Source organism: Gobio gobio, assembly GCF_949357685.1.
Source record: "Gobio gobio genome assembly, chromosome: 15".
Classification (NCBI taxonomy): domain Eukaryota; kingdom Metazoa; phylum Chordata; class Actinopteri; order Cypriniformes; family Gobionidae; genus Gobio; species Gobio gobio.
Genome location: NC_137108.1, coordinates 6,489,294 through 6,509,271, shown reverse-complemented (window position 1 = coordinate 6,509,271; position 19,978 = coordinate 6,489,294). Strand labels below are relative to the sequence as shown.

Here is a 19,978-nt window from a genome sequence, read left to right as displayed (position 1 = left end):
AGGGCATCGAGCTGATGACCCATACCGAGTTTCATAACAATCTGTTTATGTGTTCATAAAATACAGCATTTTAGCACATAATTCAGTCGACTTGGCATGATGTCCCAAATCTAACGAGACCACTTTTATGATTTTTGGGCAAACGGTTCAGAAGTTATAAGCAAAAATAGCAATTTTTCGTATATCTGGACCAGTAGGTGGCGCTGCAGTGAAATGCTGCATGTTGCCTCAGGTCATGCTTGTGATCACAGATATGTATACGTAGATTCCCCATTAGTGACTGTTTCTATGGGCTGCTATACTTTAGCCGTCCGCCATTTTCGAACGGTCAAAGCTGGTCGTGAACGCACTTTGTGAATATTCAAATATTGCCTGTGCGTCTGAACCGTAGTTATACACATGCATGTATAAAATGAATATCTATACATCAATAGACTGAAGCAGATGAGTTAGGATTTCGTTTATCATTAATGGTAGATAATTCTGCATATGCTAAAAATATTGGTTAAAGATCTTTACATTTTCTCAATATCATTTATTGACCATCAGAGAACCCTACAGACACAGTGCTCAGCTTTTAATGAACGCAGTGAAGTTCATTGGAAAGAACTCATAAACCATCAACCAATCAGCCATCAAAGTAAATAAATTATAAAAATAGTAATAACTTAGCTAGTTATGTGTTTAATAAACATCAATATAGCCTATTTATTCAACCCATGTTTTAAGTAATCATCATAGGTATTATCTGAAATCTTAAATTCTCAAAAATCACCCTAAAAAAAGTCATAAAATTATCAACATCACATACCTGAATTAAAAAAAAAATTTAAGAACAGGGAAAATGATAAATTATGAGTCAAAATGATAAATTATTATACATTTATTTAAAATATGAAACCACAAACCAACACATTGTCACCTGTGAAAGGTGATCCAATTTCTTCGGGAATTTAAATCGCGCTGGGCTTTACAGAGGCTGTTGGTTTTTATGCGAGTGATGATTGACAGCATCTGAAGTGTTGACGTGTGTTGACCGTTCTAAAATGGCGGCGCGTCGACATGCCTGGAGAGGTCGAATGGGGCATCTACGTATACATATCTGTGCTTGCGATGACATGTACCAAGTTTGGTTTGAATACGATAAAGCATTGCGGAGATATAGCCTTAAGTGTATTTTTGCAACAGCTACGTAAAATTTGTATCAACTTAATTCGAATTCCATAACTTTTTGTTGGCACTGCCTGAAGATGATCTGGTTAAATTTTTGTGCAAAATCGGACAAACCGTCTAGGACGACTACGACATAGGGTGCAATCGAAATGTCTTGAGCCAAGGAATCAGAGGAAAAAAGTCTTTGTCTCTAGCACTTATGGTTCAAAAGTTATTAGCATAAACATGAGTGCAACTTTGGACAGGTGGTGGCGCTAGAGGGATTGAGTTAGAGACTCAAAATTTGCTATAGTGACAGTTCAGACTGTCCTATATCTGTGTGCCAAATTTCATAACTTTTCCGCAAGCGGTTCTATGGGCTGCCATAGACTCCAATGGCGGAAGAAGAAGCAGAATAATAAGAACGCTAACTATTTCTCCGCACCTTCGGTGCTTGGCCCATAATAATGCAATGGGGGAATATTTGTTGGTCCTGATAATAGTACAATAATAATAATATTACTTTAATAATAAAAAAGTAGAAATAACAAAAACTCTCTCCTTTATTTTGGCTTAAAATATCACGATAAGTATCGTGAGTTCAGCATGGTGATTTGTATGGAATCGAGACGCGAGTGTATCGTTACACCTCTACAATATACAGATTCATGGCCTGGGGAGCTGATTGACACGCACCCAAAGAAAATATGAACTAATCACAGGAAGACAAACATCAGTCAGTATTATGAAAAATGAGAAATACTCCCAGAACCAAGGCAGCTGAAAAACTGTTGCACTATATTATCACTTTGTGTAATATTTTTTAAACCAGTAAAGCCTGAAGAAATCTAAATGTGCTGTTCTTTCTTTCCTCATCAGAAATACCACCAGTTGAGGATCAAGATTCTCGGCGACTGCTATTACTGTATCTGTGGCCTTCCAGATTACCGGGATGACCATGCGGCCTGCTCCATCATGATGGGCATGGCTATGGTCGAGGCGATTTCGTAAGTGCTGCATAATCATTTCATTCCTGGACTGTTCATGAACTGTCACAAGGATTGTTCATGGAAATTAGTGACTGGCTCATAACAATGAATTATAAATGGCTTAAGTCGGGCGTGCTTGAATATGACAAGGTTTGACACGTTCATCTGGATTTCAGATATGTTCGAGAGAAGACGCAGACCGATGTGGACATGCGTGTCGGGGTGCATTCTGGGACGGTCTTGGGCGGTGTGCTCGGACAGAAGCGCTGGCAGTATGATGTGTGGTCTACTGACGTGACGGTGGCCAACAAGATGGAGGCAGGAGGAATACCAGGGTAAAGACCAGAGTGTTTCACTTTGTTTGGTTCAGAATGCCGCTGGATTTGACCATTTCATACGTTTTTACTGATCGAGCTGTAGGGCTGCACGATATCGGAAAAATAATCATTTGTTTTTCTGCGATATACAGTAATGGCCAAACCGTCAAAATATGAGGAATATACTGTGTATATATATGTATAAATATGAGGGAAGAACAAAACATTGAAAAGCTCACAGGAAAATGTCAAAATGTCATGTTTCATTGCGTTATTATCACAAACAATCGACTCCAAGCACAAGTATGCAAAATGCTTACAAAAGCTTTAACACAGTTTTAAGCCAATTATAGTCAGTTTTCCTTCCATGACTTTTGGCTGCTACTGTATATTGCAATATGGCTTGAATAGATATATTTGGGAAGAATTATCAATGATCATTAGGGCTGTCAAAATTAGCATGCTATTCATTTTTTTTTGTTAAAGCGAGTTCTCTTTCAAGTCAAGTCAAGTCAACTTTATTTATATAGCGCTTTTAACAATGCCACAGTGTTAAACAGGAAAATAATGCAACATAATTTTATTCAGCTGTACAGCCGCTCCGGAGAAAACGGTGATGTCATCAGTTCATTTCAATTATCATACAGTGACAATGTGGGCTTTAGAACAATAATTAGATCAGTAATTTAGTTTATATGGTTAATTTAGTTTAATAATTAGATTAATTTGGATATTTATTTAAAAAATGTAGTGTCCCCAACTGAGCACGCCAAGCCAGAGGCAACAGTGGCAAGGAAACCAAAACCCCATCAGGTGACCTAATGGAGAAAAATAAACCTTGATAGAAACCAGGCTCAGTCGGGTGCCAGTTCTCCTCTGACCAATTAACAAACAGCGTATGATTGATTATTATTCTGGCAACTTTACAGGTCAGCGGTCATAACAGATGGGAATATTCGAAAGATCGGAGGCAACACGTCGGAGACGGGTTTATTGAGGATGATGTTGATTAAATAATTATTAAATAGGAATAATCAAAATATCGGAGTCATCACGCCGGAGACGGGTTTATTGAGGATGATGTTGATTAAATAATTATTAAATAGGAATAATCAAAATATTGGAGTCATCACGCCGGAGACGGGTTTATTGAGGATGATGTTGATTAAATAATTATTAAATAGGAATAATCAAAATATCGGAGTCATCACGCCGGAGACGGGTTTATTGAGGATGATGTTGATTAAATAATTATTAAATAGGAATAATCAAAATATCGGAGTCATCACGCCGGAGACGGGTTTATTGAGGATGATGTTGATTAAATAATTATTAAATAGGAATAATCAAAATATCGGAGTCATCACGCCGGAGACGGGTTTATTGAGGATGCCGTGTCAATGAGGCAATTCCAGGGGGAGTCTAATTGACACTTCAGGGTCATATGCGGTTTCATTTGCGGCTCATGCACACTTGACACTCGTTGTCTTTTTAGCCTCTGCTGTGTCATTATATGAGGACATGAACGCCTCAACTTCATAAACTCAGCTCTGAGTTACTTGAGCATTTACCGTTTCACTTGAGAAAACTGTTATATCATGAACACAGACACTCAAAGAAATTGACAGAAATATATTAGGCAACTGTTGTACAGTAGATTTAGCTACGTCTCAATGTAATACTAATACTAATAATACTACTAATAATACAATTAATTATTATTATTACGTGTGCATAGAGGGTTGTTTATTTTTCACTTGATTTCTTTTTATAAACAATGTTTACTTTTAAACAGCATGCAACCTTCAAATGTTTGTATGTATTATTTACTTGAATTATCATCATAAATAATAAACTCATTGAATTTAATTAAAACAATATTTTAAATAGTTAAATAAAATGTAAAAAAAAAAAAATTCTGAAGTACCGAAATTGGTACAGAGATTTTTATGGTATTGGTACCGACAACTGGAATTTTGGTATCATGACATCCCTAGGCCAAAAAGAGTTGTGAGGAAATAGGATGTGTGTCAGATCCTCATCTTGTGCATCAGGTCTTAAAAGTGACAGCAGTCGAATAAACATGCTGCTGTAATGTCAGTCATTATTGTAAATCAAAGAACAAAAGACCGAGAGAAACACTCACTGCTCTTGACTGAACAACTTTTGTAGCTTTAATAAGGATTAATAAATATTCAATTTATAATTGAATTCAGTGTTTGATTTTTCAGTTTCTGGTTATTTACCTTTTACACTTACCTAAAAATCTCCACGCATTGTTTACAAAGTTAGATGGATCAAAAACTCTTTTTGTGCATTTTAGCAAGGCAGGTAAAAATCTGAACCGTCCCGTCTGGGCCAGTAGAAAACAACCTTAATGTTGAGCCCTTATATAAAAGCACAGCTAAATGTGAATTTACAAGGGGTTTATGTGACGATAATCAACTTAAATTAAAAAAAATTTAAATGTTAAAGCGAATAGCTTTCAATTATACCATAATGTTGAATGACTATAATTAGTGCCTAAAATTCAGGGGAAAAAATCAATTTAATAGAGACATCAGTATCAGTATTACAGATACTGGCCTTCATTCAAAGTGTTTAATAAAAAGATATAAATAAAATAATTACAAAGCCATCTTTAAGTTGTTTCTACATTTATAATGTGAAAGTATTACAATATAAAACTTCATGTGAGGTGCAATTAATCGTGATGTGCGATGAATTAGATTTTTTTGTGGGAGTGAATAGAAAAAAAATGTGGGTACTTGGTTTTACTCTTTACAAGAACCAACTCAAACCATAAATGTAATAGTTTATGTTATTGAATATATTAAAATAAGAAATAAATTGTGCTGTAAAAAATATCGAATTAATTTTATTTTACAATACTAATATTTACGTCTTAATTTCTTAATTTTCAGACGGTATACAATCCAGCTTTTATTTTGATGGGTTACCAATAAATAAATAAATGCGCTGTCGGGTCCAAGTGAAGCTGGTTTCAGGGTGAAAGCACTGTATGTTCATTTACACGACCTACACGCATGTAAATGATGCCGTAGCACATACGTATACACTATATTGCCAAAGGTTTTGGGACGGCTGCCTTTACATGCACATGAACTTTAATGACATCCCATTGTTAATCCGTAGGGTTTAATATGGAGTCATCCCACCCTTAGCAGCTCTAACAGCTTCAGCTCCTCTGGGAAGGCTTTCCACAAGAAGTGTGTGTAACAATGTTTGTATGTAAGGAGGAAGACAGGGTCTTGCGTGACTGGGACTCGTTTTTATTCAACACTCTCTTGGTACAAACAAATAAAGTTGCGCTACCAGCACTCTCAGATAACTCAGTTCAATCTCATTCAGTTCTCAATAGCCTTTCTCTGTTCTCCATCTCTCTCTCCTTTCAGTCCTCAGGGTTTGTGGCTTTATACTGTCTCAACGCGCCAATCACTGCAATCAGACACAGGTGTTTATCATCTGCACTTGACCTACTTACTCCCCGCCGCTCTCCCGACTCTCTCTCTTCGTGCAGACCTCGCTGAACCACGCCCCTCTGGCGACAGTGTGTTTATGGGATTTTTTGACCATTCTTCTAGAAGCGCATTTGTGAGGTCAGGCACTGATGTTGGACGAGAAGGCCTGCTCTCAGTCTCCGCTCTAATTCATCCCAAAGGTGTTCAATCGGGTTGAGGTCAGGACTCTGTGCTGGCCAGTCCAGTTCCTCAACACCAAACTCGCTCATCCATGTGTTTATGGAGTGACGCTTTGTGCACTGCTCAGTCATGTTGGGACAAGAAGGGCCGTCCCCAAACTGTTCCCACAATGTTGGGAGCGTGAAATTGTCCAAAATGTCTTGGTATGCTGAAGCATTAAGAGTTCCTTTCACTGGAACTAAGGGGCCAATCCAACTTCTGAAAAACAACCCCACACCATAATCCCCCCTCCACCAAACTTTACACTTGGCTTTGCATTGCACTTGGTGATGTAAGGCTTGGATGAGCTGCTCGGCCATGGAAACCCATTCCAGGAAGCTCTACACACTGTTCTTGAGCTAATCTGAAGGCCACACGAAGTTTGGAGGTCTTAAGCTGTTGACTCTGCAGAAAGTTGGCGACTTCTGCACACTGTGAACCTCAGCATGTGCTGACCCTGGTTTGTGATTTTACGTGGCCTACCACTTCGTGGCTGAGTCGCTGTTGTTCTCAATTGCTTCCACTTTGTTATAATACAGTTGACTGTGGAATATTTAGTAGTGAGGAAATTTCACGAATGGACTTATTGCACAAGAGGCAACCGATCACAGTACAAGGCTTGAGTTCACTGAGCTCCTGAGAGCGACCCATTCTCTCACAAATGTGTGTAGAAGTGTCTCCATGCCTAGGTGCTTGATTTTATACACCTGTGGCCTGTGATTGGAACACCTGAATTCAACGATTTGGAGGGGCGTCCCAATACTTTTGGCAATATAGTGTATATACTTAATTAAATCACAACCTGAAATCGATTTAATTTCGATATATTTATCGTGCAGCTCTTCATTAATGTGTGTATCCAGTGTAAATGGAGACACAGCGAAGACAGACGGCGGATCAGTCACTGTGAGAAGTGACTCAGACGAGTGTAAATGCATCTGGTTGTTCAGGCCACTAAACTTTACTCCTCCCTAAATGAACTTCTCCCGCGCACTGCAAACCACACGTGAGCGAACAGTCATGGATGAGACATCTGGATATATGCCCGATTATTAGATCCTCATCCATCAACATCATCATCAGTAATACTCAATAACAATGAGACCCACCCTTGTGAAAAAGAAGTGCTTAATTGCATGCATGTGAGTTCATGAAGTGTGTTTGCCTATTCACTTAGCCTATAATTTGCAGTTGTGTAGCGATGCAAAATTCTATAAAAAGGACTTTTAAAACTCGCATTAATGTGGGAGAGACCCCATCCATCAGGCCACAAGTAACGGTAAGACTTTTCAATTCCAAACGCAGGTTCATTCTGTAAATCCGGGAACACGTCATCGGTATCTGTCAGTCGTGATGGTGTAAGGTGTGTGGAACTAAGTTTTGACGCAAGTCGCCTTGAGGTTCGAATCCGGCTTTTGCCGAACTCGCTGTACTTTTCCCATTACATATAAGATCGGAAAGGCGTTTATTTTCGATTAAAAATGAAGAAAATATTCGAAAAGTGGAAATAAAAGTGTCTAACGTTTGTTGTAACTGCTGCTCGTGTTTTGTATGTGGACAGGTAGTGGCTACAGTTTTGGTTTATGTTGACAGTGACAAGTGTGAAAGTGCCCACTTACTTTTGCCCAGGCCCGACCAAAAATACAGTTCTGCCTACGCCACTGCTTTAAGTCCTTGAATTTGTGGGTATTGGACCTGGAAAGTCCTTGAAAGGTCCTTGAATTTGAAGGTAACGAGGTGTGGGAACCCTGTAATTACATTTAATATACATTTAAACCAGGGCCGTGCTCAGACATTTTGAGGGGCAGTGGCCCAAACCAAATAAAAGGGGCACTGGGGTGGGGGGGCATTGGGGGCGAGGATTGGGTGCTTGTCCATACAAATGATCCATCTTACTCTTACTAGTCAGTCAAAACAGTTTTGATCTAATTTTGTGTCTTTCGAAAATAGTGATATATGACATTGTATTATGTTGAATATCAAAGTTTTTGTGTCTATTTGTTAGGATTTGTGGACACGTTTTTGGCTTTGTGGAGTAAATGTTATAGCTTTTATTTTGAAGATGAAGATACAATTAGACTCTTGGGGTAAGATGACCCAGCCATATTTGGCACAGAAGGCCCCAAGTGGCATGTTGTTACTTGTGTTATTGTTTTAATTAACGCGGCTATTATTTAATATTTTCATGAATTATACATTTCAGGCATCTTCACTTTCATTAAAACCTATTAGGTTAATTGAGTGAATTCTATTATGACAAAATTATGTTTTTTTTATTTTTTATTATGACATATCTTCAATTAAATTGGCAATTAAATGGGCAATTAAATAAGTCAATATTGATATGCTTTTCAGATGATTATCTTTTATTGGGATTCAGATTTTTCCTGTTATCAGTTATTCAATTATTCTACTAAATTGTCAAAAAAAACATTTAAGTAGAATATTTTTAGTACTTTACATTAATGACACGGAAGATATATATATAAATAGAAATAAGAATTATATCAAAAGAAACGTATACATTCTGTAACAGTTTATGGGTTGTTATATGAAAGTGTGCCATCAACAGCAAAGTTGGTGTTATTTATATTAGATCAGTTCGGGTACAAAAACTTGATTAGACAAGAATTATAATTCTCTTCCAAGAACGTGTATTTTGGACAAGTTGTTAGCACTATTAGAAGATCAGGAGCAAAATAACACCGACAGAAATACAAAAACAAACTACCAAATTACTAATTCCGCGGATTGTAAAGCGTATTGTTAATGCGACGGAATTCTGGAACCGTCGTCTCCGCTTTCCAGATTTCCGCACACAGACTCTGACACTGCGTCCCAAATCGCATGCTATCTGTACTAAATAGTATTAGAAAAAATAATTTGTATGTCCCAAATCGTAGTATGTTGAAAAGAGTATTCCAGAGATTCCCGGATGGTCTACTATTTCCGGTCATAATCCGAAGTGCAGATCGATGCGCACTCTAACGGCTGATATTACCCACAACCCATTGCGAGATGGACGAGGATTCGATTAGAACTACAAACGCGGATAAAAAGTGTTAAAAAAACTACAAACATGACGGTTACGCGAGTCTGACGGTTAAGTAGAGAGGATTAGATAACGGGGTTTGAGTGAGCAATTATCAGTATTTAACCTGACAAAAAGATATTTATTCAATGTTAGCCACATTTTATTTCACCTGCAGCAGCATTGTGAACTTTTGTAATGATACGTTTGGCCATTAAAACTTTGCAAACACATGAGGGGAGTCTCTGCATGGCAGGTCAACATGCTACTACATTTCTCTCCGATACGGTAGGAAATCGAACTGAATGTGGAAGATTTGAACTGTGACGATGATTGACAGGGCAGTTTAAACGGTGACGGGACACACTAAGCGACAGAGTCCGTTATAGATGACGAAGTAGTATGTCCCAAAGCTTGCATACTCTTCTGCTTCACACTCAAAAGTATGTACTTTTTCTTCACAAAAAGAGTACATAATTTTAGGACGTAGTATAAGTAGGCGAATTGGGACGCAGCATGAGTGACGATGGGGAGCGAGCGGGAAAACACGGGAGCGGATTCGCGGAATCGGTGGATCTTTAGCGGAGGGAAGACACTTTTAGCTGGGATGGGTAGCGACCATAGACTGCGAGAGGGACGCCTCAGCTGATGAGGGCAGTGGCTCTAGCCAAACTATGACCCTCATAGGCCCTCATTTAAACTATGATACATATTCAAATAACATGCAATTAAGTGTCCGGAACATTACATTCAGTTCGCAGAACTTCGCACTAAGTGTATTCTTAAAGGGTTAGTTCACCCAAAAATGTAAATTCTGTCATTAATGACTTCCCCTCATGTCGTTCGACACCCGTCAGACCTCCGTTCATCTTCAGACACAAATGAAGATATTTTAGTGTAAATCTGATGGCTCTGAAAGGCCTCCATTGGCTCAATGGCACGGTTCACTCTCAAGACCCTTAAAAGGTACTAAAGACGTCGTTACAAAGTTCATCTCACTACAGTGGTTCTACAATAACTTAATGGAGTGACGAGAATAGTTTTTGTGCGCAAAAAAACCCTAAATAACGACTTATATAGTGATGACGATTTCAAAACACGGCATCATGAAGCTTCGAAGCGTTATGAATCAGTGAGTCGAATCATGATTCGGATCGCGTGTCAAACCGCCAAAATGCTGAAATATGGCGATCCAAACTGCTGAATCGACTCACTGATTCATAACGCTTCGAAGCTTCATGATGCCGTGTTTTGAAATCGTCATCACTATGTAAGTCGTTATTTAGGGTTTTTTTGCGCACAAAAACTATTCTCGTCACTCCATAAAGTTATTGTAGAACCACTGTAGTGAGATGAACTTTGTAATGACGTCTTTAGTACCTTTTAAGGGTCTTGAGAGTGAACCGTGCCATTGAGCCAATGGAGGCCTTTCAGAGCCATCAGATTTCAACTAAAATATCTTAATTTGTGTTCTGAAGATGAACGGAGGTCTGACGGGTGTCGAACGACATGAGGGTGAGGAATTAATGACAGAATTTTCATTTTGGGGTGAACTAACCCTTTAAGAGTCTATTATTTGCTAATATGTGCGCTAAAGTGTACTTATTTTTCATCTGGTGGAAGTGTTTCGCAGGTGGATATTGATTCTTTAGTCAATCTGAGTTTTCAACAGATAAACAGAAACTGTTGTGTAATCAGCAAAACAACTGCCAGTAACGGACTCAGATAACCGGCTATGCTTGTCTGGTAGGCGAGTGCACATCTCCCAGAATACCCTGGAGTGTCTGCACGGGGAGTTTGACGTGGAGCCAGGGAATGGAGGAGACCGCTGTGAGTACCTGAAGGAAAGAGGCATTGAAACATACTTGGTGGTGGTGCCCAAGGGACCCGTGGGTAAAAATGGCATCAATGGAGTAGTGAGTGTCATTTCCTCTTACTGTCATTTCCATCTCCGTGTGTGTCTCTCTCATTCTCACGCCCTCGCCAATGTTTTTTCCAGAAGCTTTCGGTGACGTCATCCAATGGGAATTCTCCATTGCTGATCAACACCACGGAGTGTAATGGGAGTGTCCACACGGCCTGTACCACACCGGAGGATCCAGAGGAGCTGGATACACGGGTATTGACATGACGATCTCGCACGCTAGCTGTTTACAGACACCTATTTGTATGCAAATTTCGGGTTATAAAATTCCACTGTATGGAAATTCAATATGCGCTCAATTTAGGTGGATTTTTTTTTTTAATCTGATATGAAGACGTGGATAAACAGACTTTTTACTGAATAAATTCCTGGATGCATAACAAGAAAACCCTTAGCCTCAGCAGAGGATGTGATTGGGTAACTGGACTAACCAGCGGACCAATCGCATCACAGCATCTCAAATGGAAACATTGCTATTGACATCTGGAACTTTTCTAAGACCAACTGAATCTGTTGAATTAGGTTCTTACTTAAAATTGTCTTTAATTACAGAATATAATTGTTAAGGATTTCGCATCAGTCCCTGATAAAATGTGCATACGTGAAGGAAAGTTCTGTTAGTAATAATCATGTTAAAATAGTGTTATGCTTGTAATAAAGTGCTAAGGAGTATAAGTTGCTAGGTGTTAATTGTATATAAAAGTATTAAAGGGATAGTTCACCCAAAAACTAGTTATTTAAAGTTTTAAATATGGATATTTTTCTTACAATAAGAAAAAATATCATCAATCATCTAACGCATTGATTCGCTTCAGAAGGCCTTTATTAACACCCCAGAGCAGCGTGGAGCAGTTATTTGATGGATAGATACACTTTTTATGGACTTCAAAAACAGAGCAACTATAAATAAAATTCCAATGCTTGGATTAGCCTGGACTTTTGTAATATAACTCAGATTTGATTCGTCTGAAAGAAGAATGTAATATACACCTGGATGACTTGAGGGTGAGTAAATTATGGGCTAATTTTAATTTTTGGGTGAACTATCCCTTTAAAGTTAATGTGAAATAACATTTACAACCTATTTTACACTATTTTAAAGGTCCCATGGCATGAAATTTTCATTTTATGAGGTATTTCAACATTAATATGAGTTCCCCTAGCCTGAATATTGTCCCCAAGTGGATAGAAATGTTGATCGGTGTAAAACCGAGTTCTGGCTGTCTTTCTCTGCCTTTGAGAAAATGACAGGCCAGACTAGCCAATCCTGAAGTCTCCTGGTTTGACGTCCAAGCAGGAACGGTTTCCTCCCTTTCCTCCGCCCAGAGAATCTGGCACGCCCATGCAAACGCTAGAGAGATCATTGCATCATTGCTTGTGAACGAGTGAACGCTGGCAGTTTCTCAGTGTCTCAGTGTCTCAGTGTCAAGTCTTTTTTCAGTTCCTTCTGATCTGTGATCAGTGATTTCTTATGTGCAGCTAATTATTTATTATTCGTGCACACGCTGCGGCTTTTCTCTCTCCAGACAGAACGGTGTTTTCGTGTTTTCTATCTTGTGAGTAAGTGTTTTTGTACGTCCTCGTCGCATCTATCGGTTCTAAAATGTGCATACAGTCGGGAGTTTCTGCTCAACATTGGCAGAGTAACATCTTTAGAGATAAACCTCACTCACGCCGAAGCTCGGCCTTCAACATCACCGACCCCCAGTACTGCATCTGCCCACAGCGGAGGCACCAAACGCGGCGCGAGATTAAGCAGACGGGGGGCAAGCGTGAGGGTATCCGGCTAGGCTAGCCAGCTGTTCCCACAATAAACTGGATTACATTCGATTACTGCTGTTGTGTCTTTGTTTGCGCTGTGTACTCAATGCGCATCACTGACGCTTTTCATATGATTGGAACATATCTAGAAATAATGCTTTAATCAAACTTACTAACTCGTTCATCTCGCTGTAATGGTACTTTGCATGTGTTACAAAGTTGGTAGAATAATGATGAAGACGGACTCGGCGTGACTGGGACTCGTGTTTATTCAGAACTCTCAGATACAAACACAATAAACTCGCGCTGACAGACAGCGCTCTCATAACTCAGTAGTTACTATAAATAACTTTGTTAGCAATCGCTCTGTCTCCGTGATGTCCGGTTCGCGAACGAATCATTCTTTTGAAACGGTTCTTTTTAGTGAACCGAACCAGTTCACCAAATCGGACTGAATCGTTCTAAACGGTTCGCGTCTCGAGTCAGCGCTGATCCATAATTTACTAAAGTTACTAACTTTCTGACATGAGTGACAGCCCCTCCGTCTAGAAATAAACGAATAACCTGAAGTATATTCTAGTAACTACAACAGTTCACTGAACTGAGACATGCTGAGAACTGATGAGAAGTGAACTCAGGTCCATCCGTCTCTCTGGCAGCAGCTCGTGCGTTGTAGACCTCGTTAAACCACGCCCCCTCCGCTCATTTCAAATGCAAAGATGTCAGCCAATCACAACAGTGGGCGTTTTTACTGAAGTCTCACAGCAGACACGCCTCTTGTAACAGGGCCTTCAGCCACAGGGCAAACAGCAGTATAGACAAAATGCCTTTTATTTCTAAATTATGACATTTTATGATGTAAAAGTCATACTAACAATATAAGTACACCTCAGGAAACACTATAAAAGAATAGAAAAATGCCATGCCATGGGACCTTTAAACTTTCCTTTCATCAAAGAATCCTGAAAAAAATATTTCCACAAAACATGAAGCATTGATAATAATCAGAAATGTTTCTTGAGCAGTGAATCATCATATCAGAATGATTTCTGAAGGATCATGTGACATTAGCCACGTTTCCATTACCCTTCAAATTGCGCAAATTGAAAATACACCCAATGGAAACGCGTCAATTTCGCAAAAAAATCACATATATCGCAAACATGTTTTTATCCTCGCATGAGGTGGTTTTTCAGGCAATTCGAAAAAGAACATTTTCGCAAAACTGCAATGGAATTTTTTTTCCGCATTTACAGGTCGCCTGGCGTACGTAAAAGACTTAGAATCATTCTTTAAAGGTGACGCTGTATGTTTGGACAGAAGACGAGACCGAGTTCTTTATTTAACACATAAAAGACGATAGGGTAACTCAGGGGTGTCCAAACTTTTTTTAAAGGGGGCCAGATTCGATATTGTGGATATTCCCAGGGGCCGGTCCCTTTTCTAGCCTATTATATATATATATGACATGTTTTGTTTCTTTGAAACATGACAGATTTGACAAAAGCTTTAGCTGACTGTAGAGTAGCTTGAGATAGGACACAGGAAATGTATAGATATTAACTAACATGAACTAACCATAGGCAATACATTTGTTACTGTATTTGTTCATCTTTGTTAACGTTAGTTAATATGAATCCAGCTGTTCATGGTTTGTTCATGTTAGTTCACAGTGCATTAACTAATGTTTATAAGATTTTAATAAAGCATTAGTAAATGTTGAAATCAACATTAACAATGATTAATAAATGCTTTATAAGTGCAGTTCATTATTAGTTCATGTTAACTAATGTAGTTAACTAATGTTAACTAATGACCATTATTCTGAAGTGTTACCGACGATAGAAATACAGGAATACTGGATTCTAGACAACAAAGAAATGCCACAATTAGTATCAAATTTTCATGTTGCGATTAATTGCTGAAGCTTTTATCACGGTATACGGTATTATCACGATATTGAAATAAGTTCCAAAAAAAGTGTTGTCATACCATAACAGGTTTAATAACTTTCTTATAACAAAAAGAACCAAACATTTAAATACATTAAAACAATACACAAAAATGCATGAAGTAAACAAATATTTAAAACAGATTAAAGTGCTAAATAATTATAAAGAACAATAGGTAACACTTGACAATAAGGTCTCGCTGCTAGTTAATGCATTAACATTAACAAAGAGCGAATAGCTACATTTTTACAGTTATTATTCTTTGATAATGTTAGTTAAAAAAAGAAACTGTTAGGTCCATTAAATAATAAAGTTACAACTTTTGATTTTAATGTGTGATTAAATGCTGAAATGTACATTTAACTCAGATTAATAAATGCTTTAGAAGTATTTTTCATTGTCAGTTTGTTAATGAATGAACTAATGTTAAATAATAGAGCCTTATTGTAAAGTGTGTGACTGAACAACAAAGAATCAGAACATATTCAAACAATATCTAGGGCATGTCATTTAGTCCAGATTCAAATATACAATGTTTATGTCTTTAAGTATTAAGTATTTGGTTATGCAGGGCTCCAGACAAAAATATCAATTAAGGAGCCATTGGCTCCTATAAGGGAAAAACTTAGGCGCCAAATCATTTTTTCAAGTGCCACAAAAAAATAAACGCATTTTAATTTTTCATGTGCAATTATATGGGCGGTGCTGAATTTCATTTTTGGCTTCTTCCATTCTTTCTCATTAAGACAACAGGTTAAGTAAAAAAATTTTTTTTTTTCTTTTTTGCCTGTGTAGAACTGAAACAACTTAAATCTATGCGCCTCTTAACATTTTAACAACACCACACACACACACACACACACACACACACACACACACAGAGCGACTTTCGCAGTTTTCTCCACTATAGGCTTTATTCATTTATTGTCATATACATAGAGCGCTTCACAGCTGTTACACATCACATAGGCTTCCCAACACTTGATTCGTCTTGTTAAACTACTTCACTAAAACGCTCCCACATTTTACTTGACTTTCCTTCCTTTTGTTAATTTGGTAAATTTGGCAAATTAGAACCTGAAGAAAAACATGTTTTAAACATGTTGATATTTCCAATCACTATGTTGGACAATTCTTATCAGAATAATTTCTATTAAGTTAGTGTATATTTTTTAGGTAAAACTGTAAAAATTTTAAGCAATATCTCATGTAGGATTTTTCCTTTGCGTAATATATACTGTCCACTAGGAGGTGCTCTAAGCATATCGCATCCTTGATTTGTTTTCCCTGAATAGACGCTAGTTTTGAAAGTGAAAGAGTGACGCACGTTCGTTGCGTTTTACAGTGAAATGAGAGTTCCGTGTCTTTAATATTATCAACATATTAATTATTTATCTCTCATCCACCCGTAATTATATACAATGTTATGATCCGCTCAACACAAACACACTCAAAAATATCCACGCACACACATACATCCGCTAAACTTCACTGCGGACAAATAAGCATGATCAAAAACATCCGTGATCTTATTTTTCCTTCAGACAACAAGTTAAGAGAGTCAACAATGCAAAGCAAGAAAGGAATTGTATTCACTATTTAAGATAGCCCGTCCGGCAGGGCGGTGATACGTTTAGCGTATTCCTGTGAAGTTAAGGCAGTAACAGAAAAGTTTAACAAGAGTAAAATATATTGAGAATAAGTATCAGTATCAATTAAAAACGAGAATTGTTACTGATTAGTTGGCGTCCACAAAGCCTTCCTGCACTTTTACAAGTAGAGTAGAGTAGGGTAGGGTAGAGTAGGGTAGGGTAGAGTAGGGTAGAGTAGGGTAGGGTAGAGTAGAGTAGGGTAGAGTAGGGTAGGGTAGGGTAGAGTAGGGTAGGGTAGGGTAGAGTAGGGTAGGGTAGAGTAGGGTAGAGTAGGGTAGGGTAGAGTAGAGTAGGGTAGAGTAGGGTAGGGTAGGGTAGAGTAGGGTAGAGTAGGGTAGAGTAGGGTAGGGTAGGGTAGAGTAGCGTAGGGTAGGGTAGAGTAGAGTAGGGTAGGGTAGAGTAGGGTAGGGTAGGGTAGAGTAGGGTAGGGTAGAGTAGAGTAGGGTAGAGTAGGGTAGGGTAGAGTAGGGTAGAGTAGGGTAGGGTAGAGTAGGGTAGAGTAGGGTAGGGTAGGGTAGAGTAGCGTAGGGTAGGGTAGAGTAGGGTAGGGTAGAGTAGAGTAGGGTAGAGTAGGGTAGGGTAGGGTAGAGTAGGGTAGGGTAGGGTAGGGTAGAGTAGAGTAGGGTAGGGTAGGGTAGGGTAGAGTAGGGTAGGGTAGGGTAGGGTAGAGTAGGGTAGGGTAGGGTAGAGTAGAGTAGGGTAGAGTAGGGTAGGGTAGAGTAGAGTAGGGTAGAGTAGAGTAGGGTAGAGTAGAGTAGAGTAGAGTAGGGTAGGGTAGGGTAGGGTAGAGTAGAGTAGAGTAGAGTAGGGTAGGGTAGGGTAGGGTAGAGTAGGGTAGAGTAGAGTAGAGTAGAGTAGAGTAGGGTAGAGTAGGGTAGAGTAGGGTAGGGTAGGGTAGAGTAGCGTAGGGTAGGGTAGGGTAGAGTAGAGTAGGGTAGGGTAGAGTAGGGTAGGGTAGAGTAGGGTAGAGTAGGGTAGGGTAGAGTAGAGTAGGGTAGAGTAGGGTAGGGTAGGGTAGAGTAGGGTAGAGTAGGGTAGAGTAGGGTAGAGTAGGGTAGGGTAGGGTAGAGTAGCGTAGGGTAGGGTAGAGTAGGGTAGGGTAGGGTAGAGTAGAGTAGGGTAGAGTAGGGTAGGGTAGGGTAGAGTAGGGTAGGGTAGGGTAGGGTAGAGTAGAGTAGAGTAGGGTAGGGTAGGGTAGGGTAGAGTAGGGTAGGGTAGGGTAGGGTAGGGTAGAGTAGGGTAGGGTAGGGTAGGGTAGGGTAGGGTAGAGTAGAGTAGGGTAGGGTAGGGTAGGGTAGGGTAGGGTAGAGTAGGGTAGGGTAGGGTAGGGTAGGGTAGGGTAGGGTAGGGTAGAGTAGAGTAGGGTAGGGTAGGGTAGAGTAGAGTAGGGTAGGGTAGAGTAGGGTAGGGTAGGGTAGAGTAGAGTAGAGTAGGGTACTTGGATATTCATTCATTGACACGTCTCTGCCGCTCTATCTCTCTCTCTCCGGCTGGCACAGCCGTCAGTGTTGTTGCTCGATAGAGATGAGGGCTTTGAAAAAGCATGATATTTTCCGTTTCTGACGCGTATTTTGGCGCTCCGACTCAGCGAGGTTTTTTCCTCTGTGACTTTGCTGCGCGTCGTCTCATTTTATTACGTCAACACACAACAAGAATGGTCGCCAATGGCGATCTCAGCAAAAATATCACTCGCAATTTAATATTTTTGGTCGCAAATGCGACCGTTTTAGTTGCAGTCTGGAGCCCTGTTATGTGATGAGCACCGTAGCGAATACAGAAAACTGAATGCCTAAAACTTAAGTTTACGAGGATTACCGGGGAAACGTCTGCATTTCTGCTGTTCGGTCAGCGCCCTCTGCTGTCAGAGAGTGAATGTGCGTCTCCTTCACTCGTTCATGAGCTGCTCATGCGCGTTGGGTTTGTTTACATCAGTGCGCGTTCCTCTTTGACGTGTTGTTCATTTTAAATGCTTTATGGGTAAAGTATTCTTAAAATGCATTCTAAAAATCGGAATAATTCGTAATAAATAAATAATTATTCACAGTATTTTGAGGTGCCCACGATAACAGTATCATGCATGTTCATTATTGTGATATATGGTATTACCGTATACCCGCACATGTCTAGCCACAAATGATCATGAAGACCTTGAAGCAGATATGAGGGAAAACACCCACAAACACCTCATACTCATGCTCAAGAATAAGGGCTTTCCTTGACATTAATGCTTGGATAACACGCCTAGGTCTCCTTCCATTAAAACTAATGGCGTGCGGTGGATGGGATAAACCTACTAAACATACATGGCATAATTTTTGGAACGTCTTATCGCGAGAGGAAAAAAAGAAGCTTTTTTCACATAACATCGGTTAATGGAAACTCCGTCATTTCACAATAGTTTTTTATCGACATTTAGAAAATATCGCAAGTTTTGCGCAAATCTGTAATGGAAACGTGGCTATTGAAAGCTTAAAATTAATGAAAAATTCAGCTTTGATCTCAGAAATAAATTACAGTTTACAATATATTACAATAGAAAACAGTCAGTTTACATTGTAAAATGTATAACATAATATTTAAAGAATAAATAAGCCAATAAATAGGATACAATTTATAAATAAAATAAATCTTTTTAATTTTTTTATTTTTTTTACACTACATTCAAAAACATAAAACATTCATACTGACCACAAACTTTTGAACAGTACTATATTTCCATAATCTGGCACTTTAAAAAAAGGAATGAGGGAGAAAACATATAGGAATGTGCAAAACTGATAAAATAACTAGTTGACTAATCGTCTTATGGAAGCCCTGAATAATTACATGACTGGTATAACCTAATAATAATAATAATAATACATTTTATTTAAATAGTGCCTTTCCATTGCTTTAAAGTATTGTATGTTAAAATAATGATGGATAAAAAGGATTTTTCATCAAAAAATGTATACATGATCAAATGCATTAGTAATAATAATGTAAACAATTATGTTAAAGCTATAATAAACAAGTTTCCAGGTGTCAATATGTGTCTAACTATCAATTGTGCATAATTACACGCAGCTAACCCTAAACCAACCCCTAACCCTAATACATGCAGTCAGTTATTATTACTCAGTACTTAAATATATAATTACACTGTAACAGTGACACCTTAAAATAAAGTGTGTATAATTACAGGACTGGTATTGAAATAGCCCTTAAACTGTATATTTCCGTCTGTTTATGTAACAGCATGATCATCCCAGACACATCTGCCAAAAGTTACGTTCTTATTGGTTCAAAATGTTCTTCAATGTGTGCACAAAACAATACAAAATCAGAACTATTTACAAATCATTGTAATATGAATTGTCATAGTTGGTGTGAAGGGATCTGTAGGGATGCATTGTTTCATTTAACAATATTGTCGTGCTAAACATTTTTTTGCACTTGTCATAATGGTTTTGTGTATGACACATGCCAGCACAGATCTTAGGCATGTTCTCATGAACAG

The 19,978-nt window shown here is 38.7% G+C and overlaps 1 protein-coding gene across 2 annotated transcripts in view; it reads left to right on the top strand.

Annotated features, from left to right (window-relative positions):
* The window catches only part of adcy3a (adenylate cyclase 3a), a gene marked incomplete at its 5' end in the record, with an annotated part of 63,128 nt that overhangs the window by 20,364 nt on the left and 22,786 nt on the right, over positions 1–19,978 (top strand). Inside the window, 4 exons of one of the 2 annotated variants that reach the window (XM_079836160.1) lie at positions 2,032–2,159; positions 2,318–2,476; positions 10,941–11,103; positions 11,190–11,309. In XM_079836160.1, coding sequence (XP_079692286.1) covers positions 2,032–2,159; positions 2,318–2,476; positions 10,941–11,103; positions 11,190–11,309 — 570 coding nt within the window. Of the gene's footprint in view, positions 1–2,031; positions 2,160–2,317; positions 2,477–10,940; positions 11,107–11,189; positions 11,310–19,978 lie in introns of both variants that reach the window. The other variant, XM_079836159.1, reaches the window with a different exon arrangement.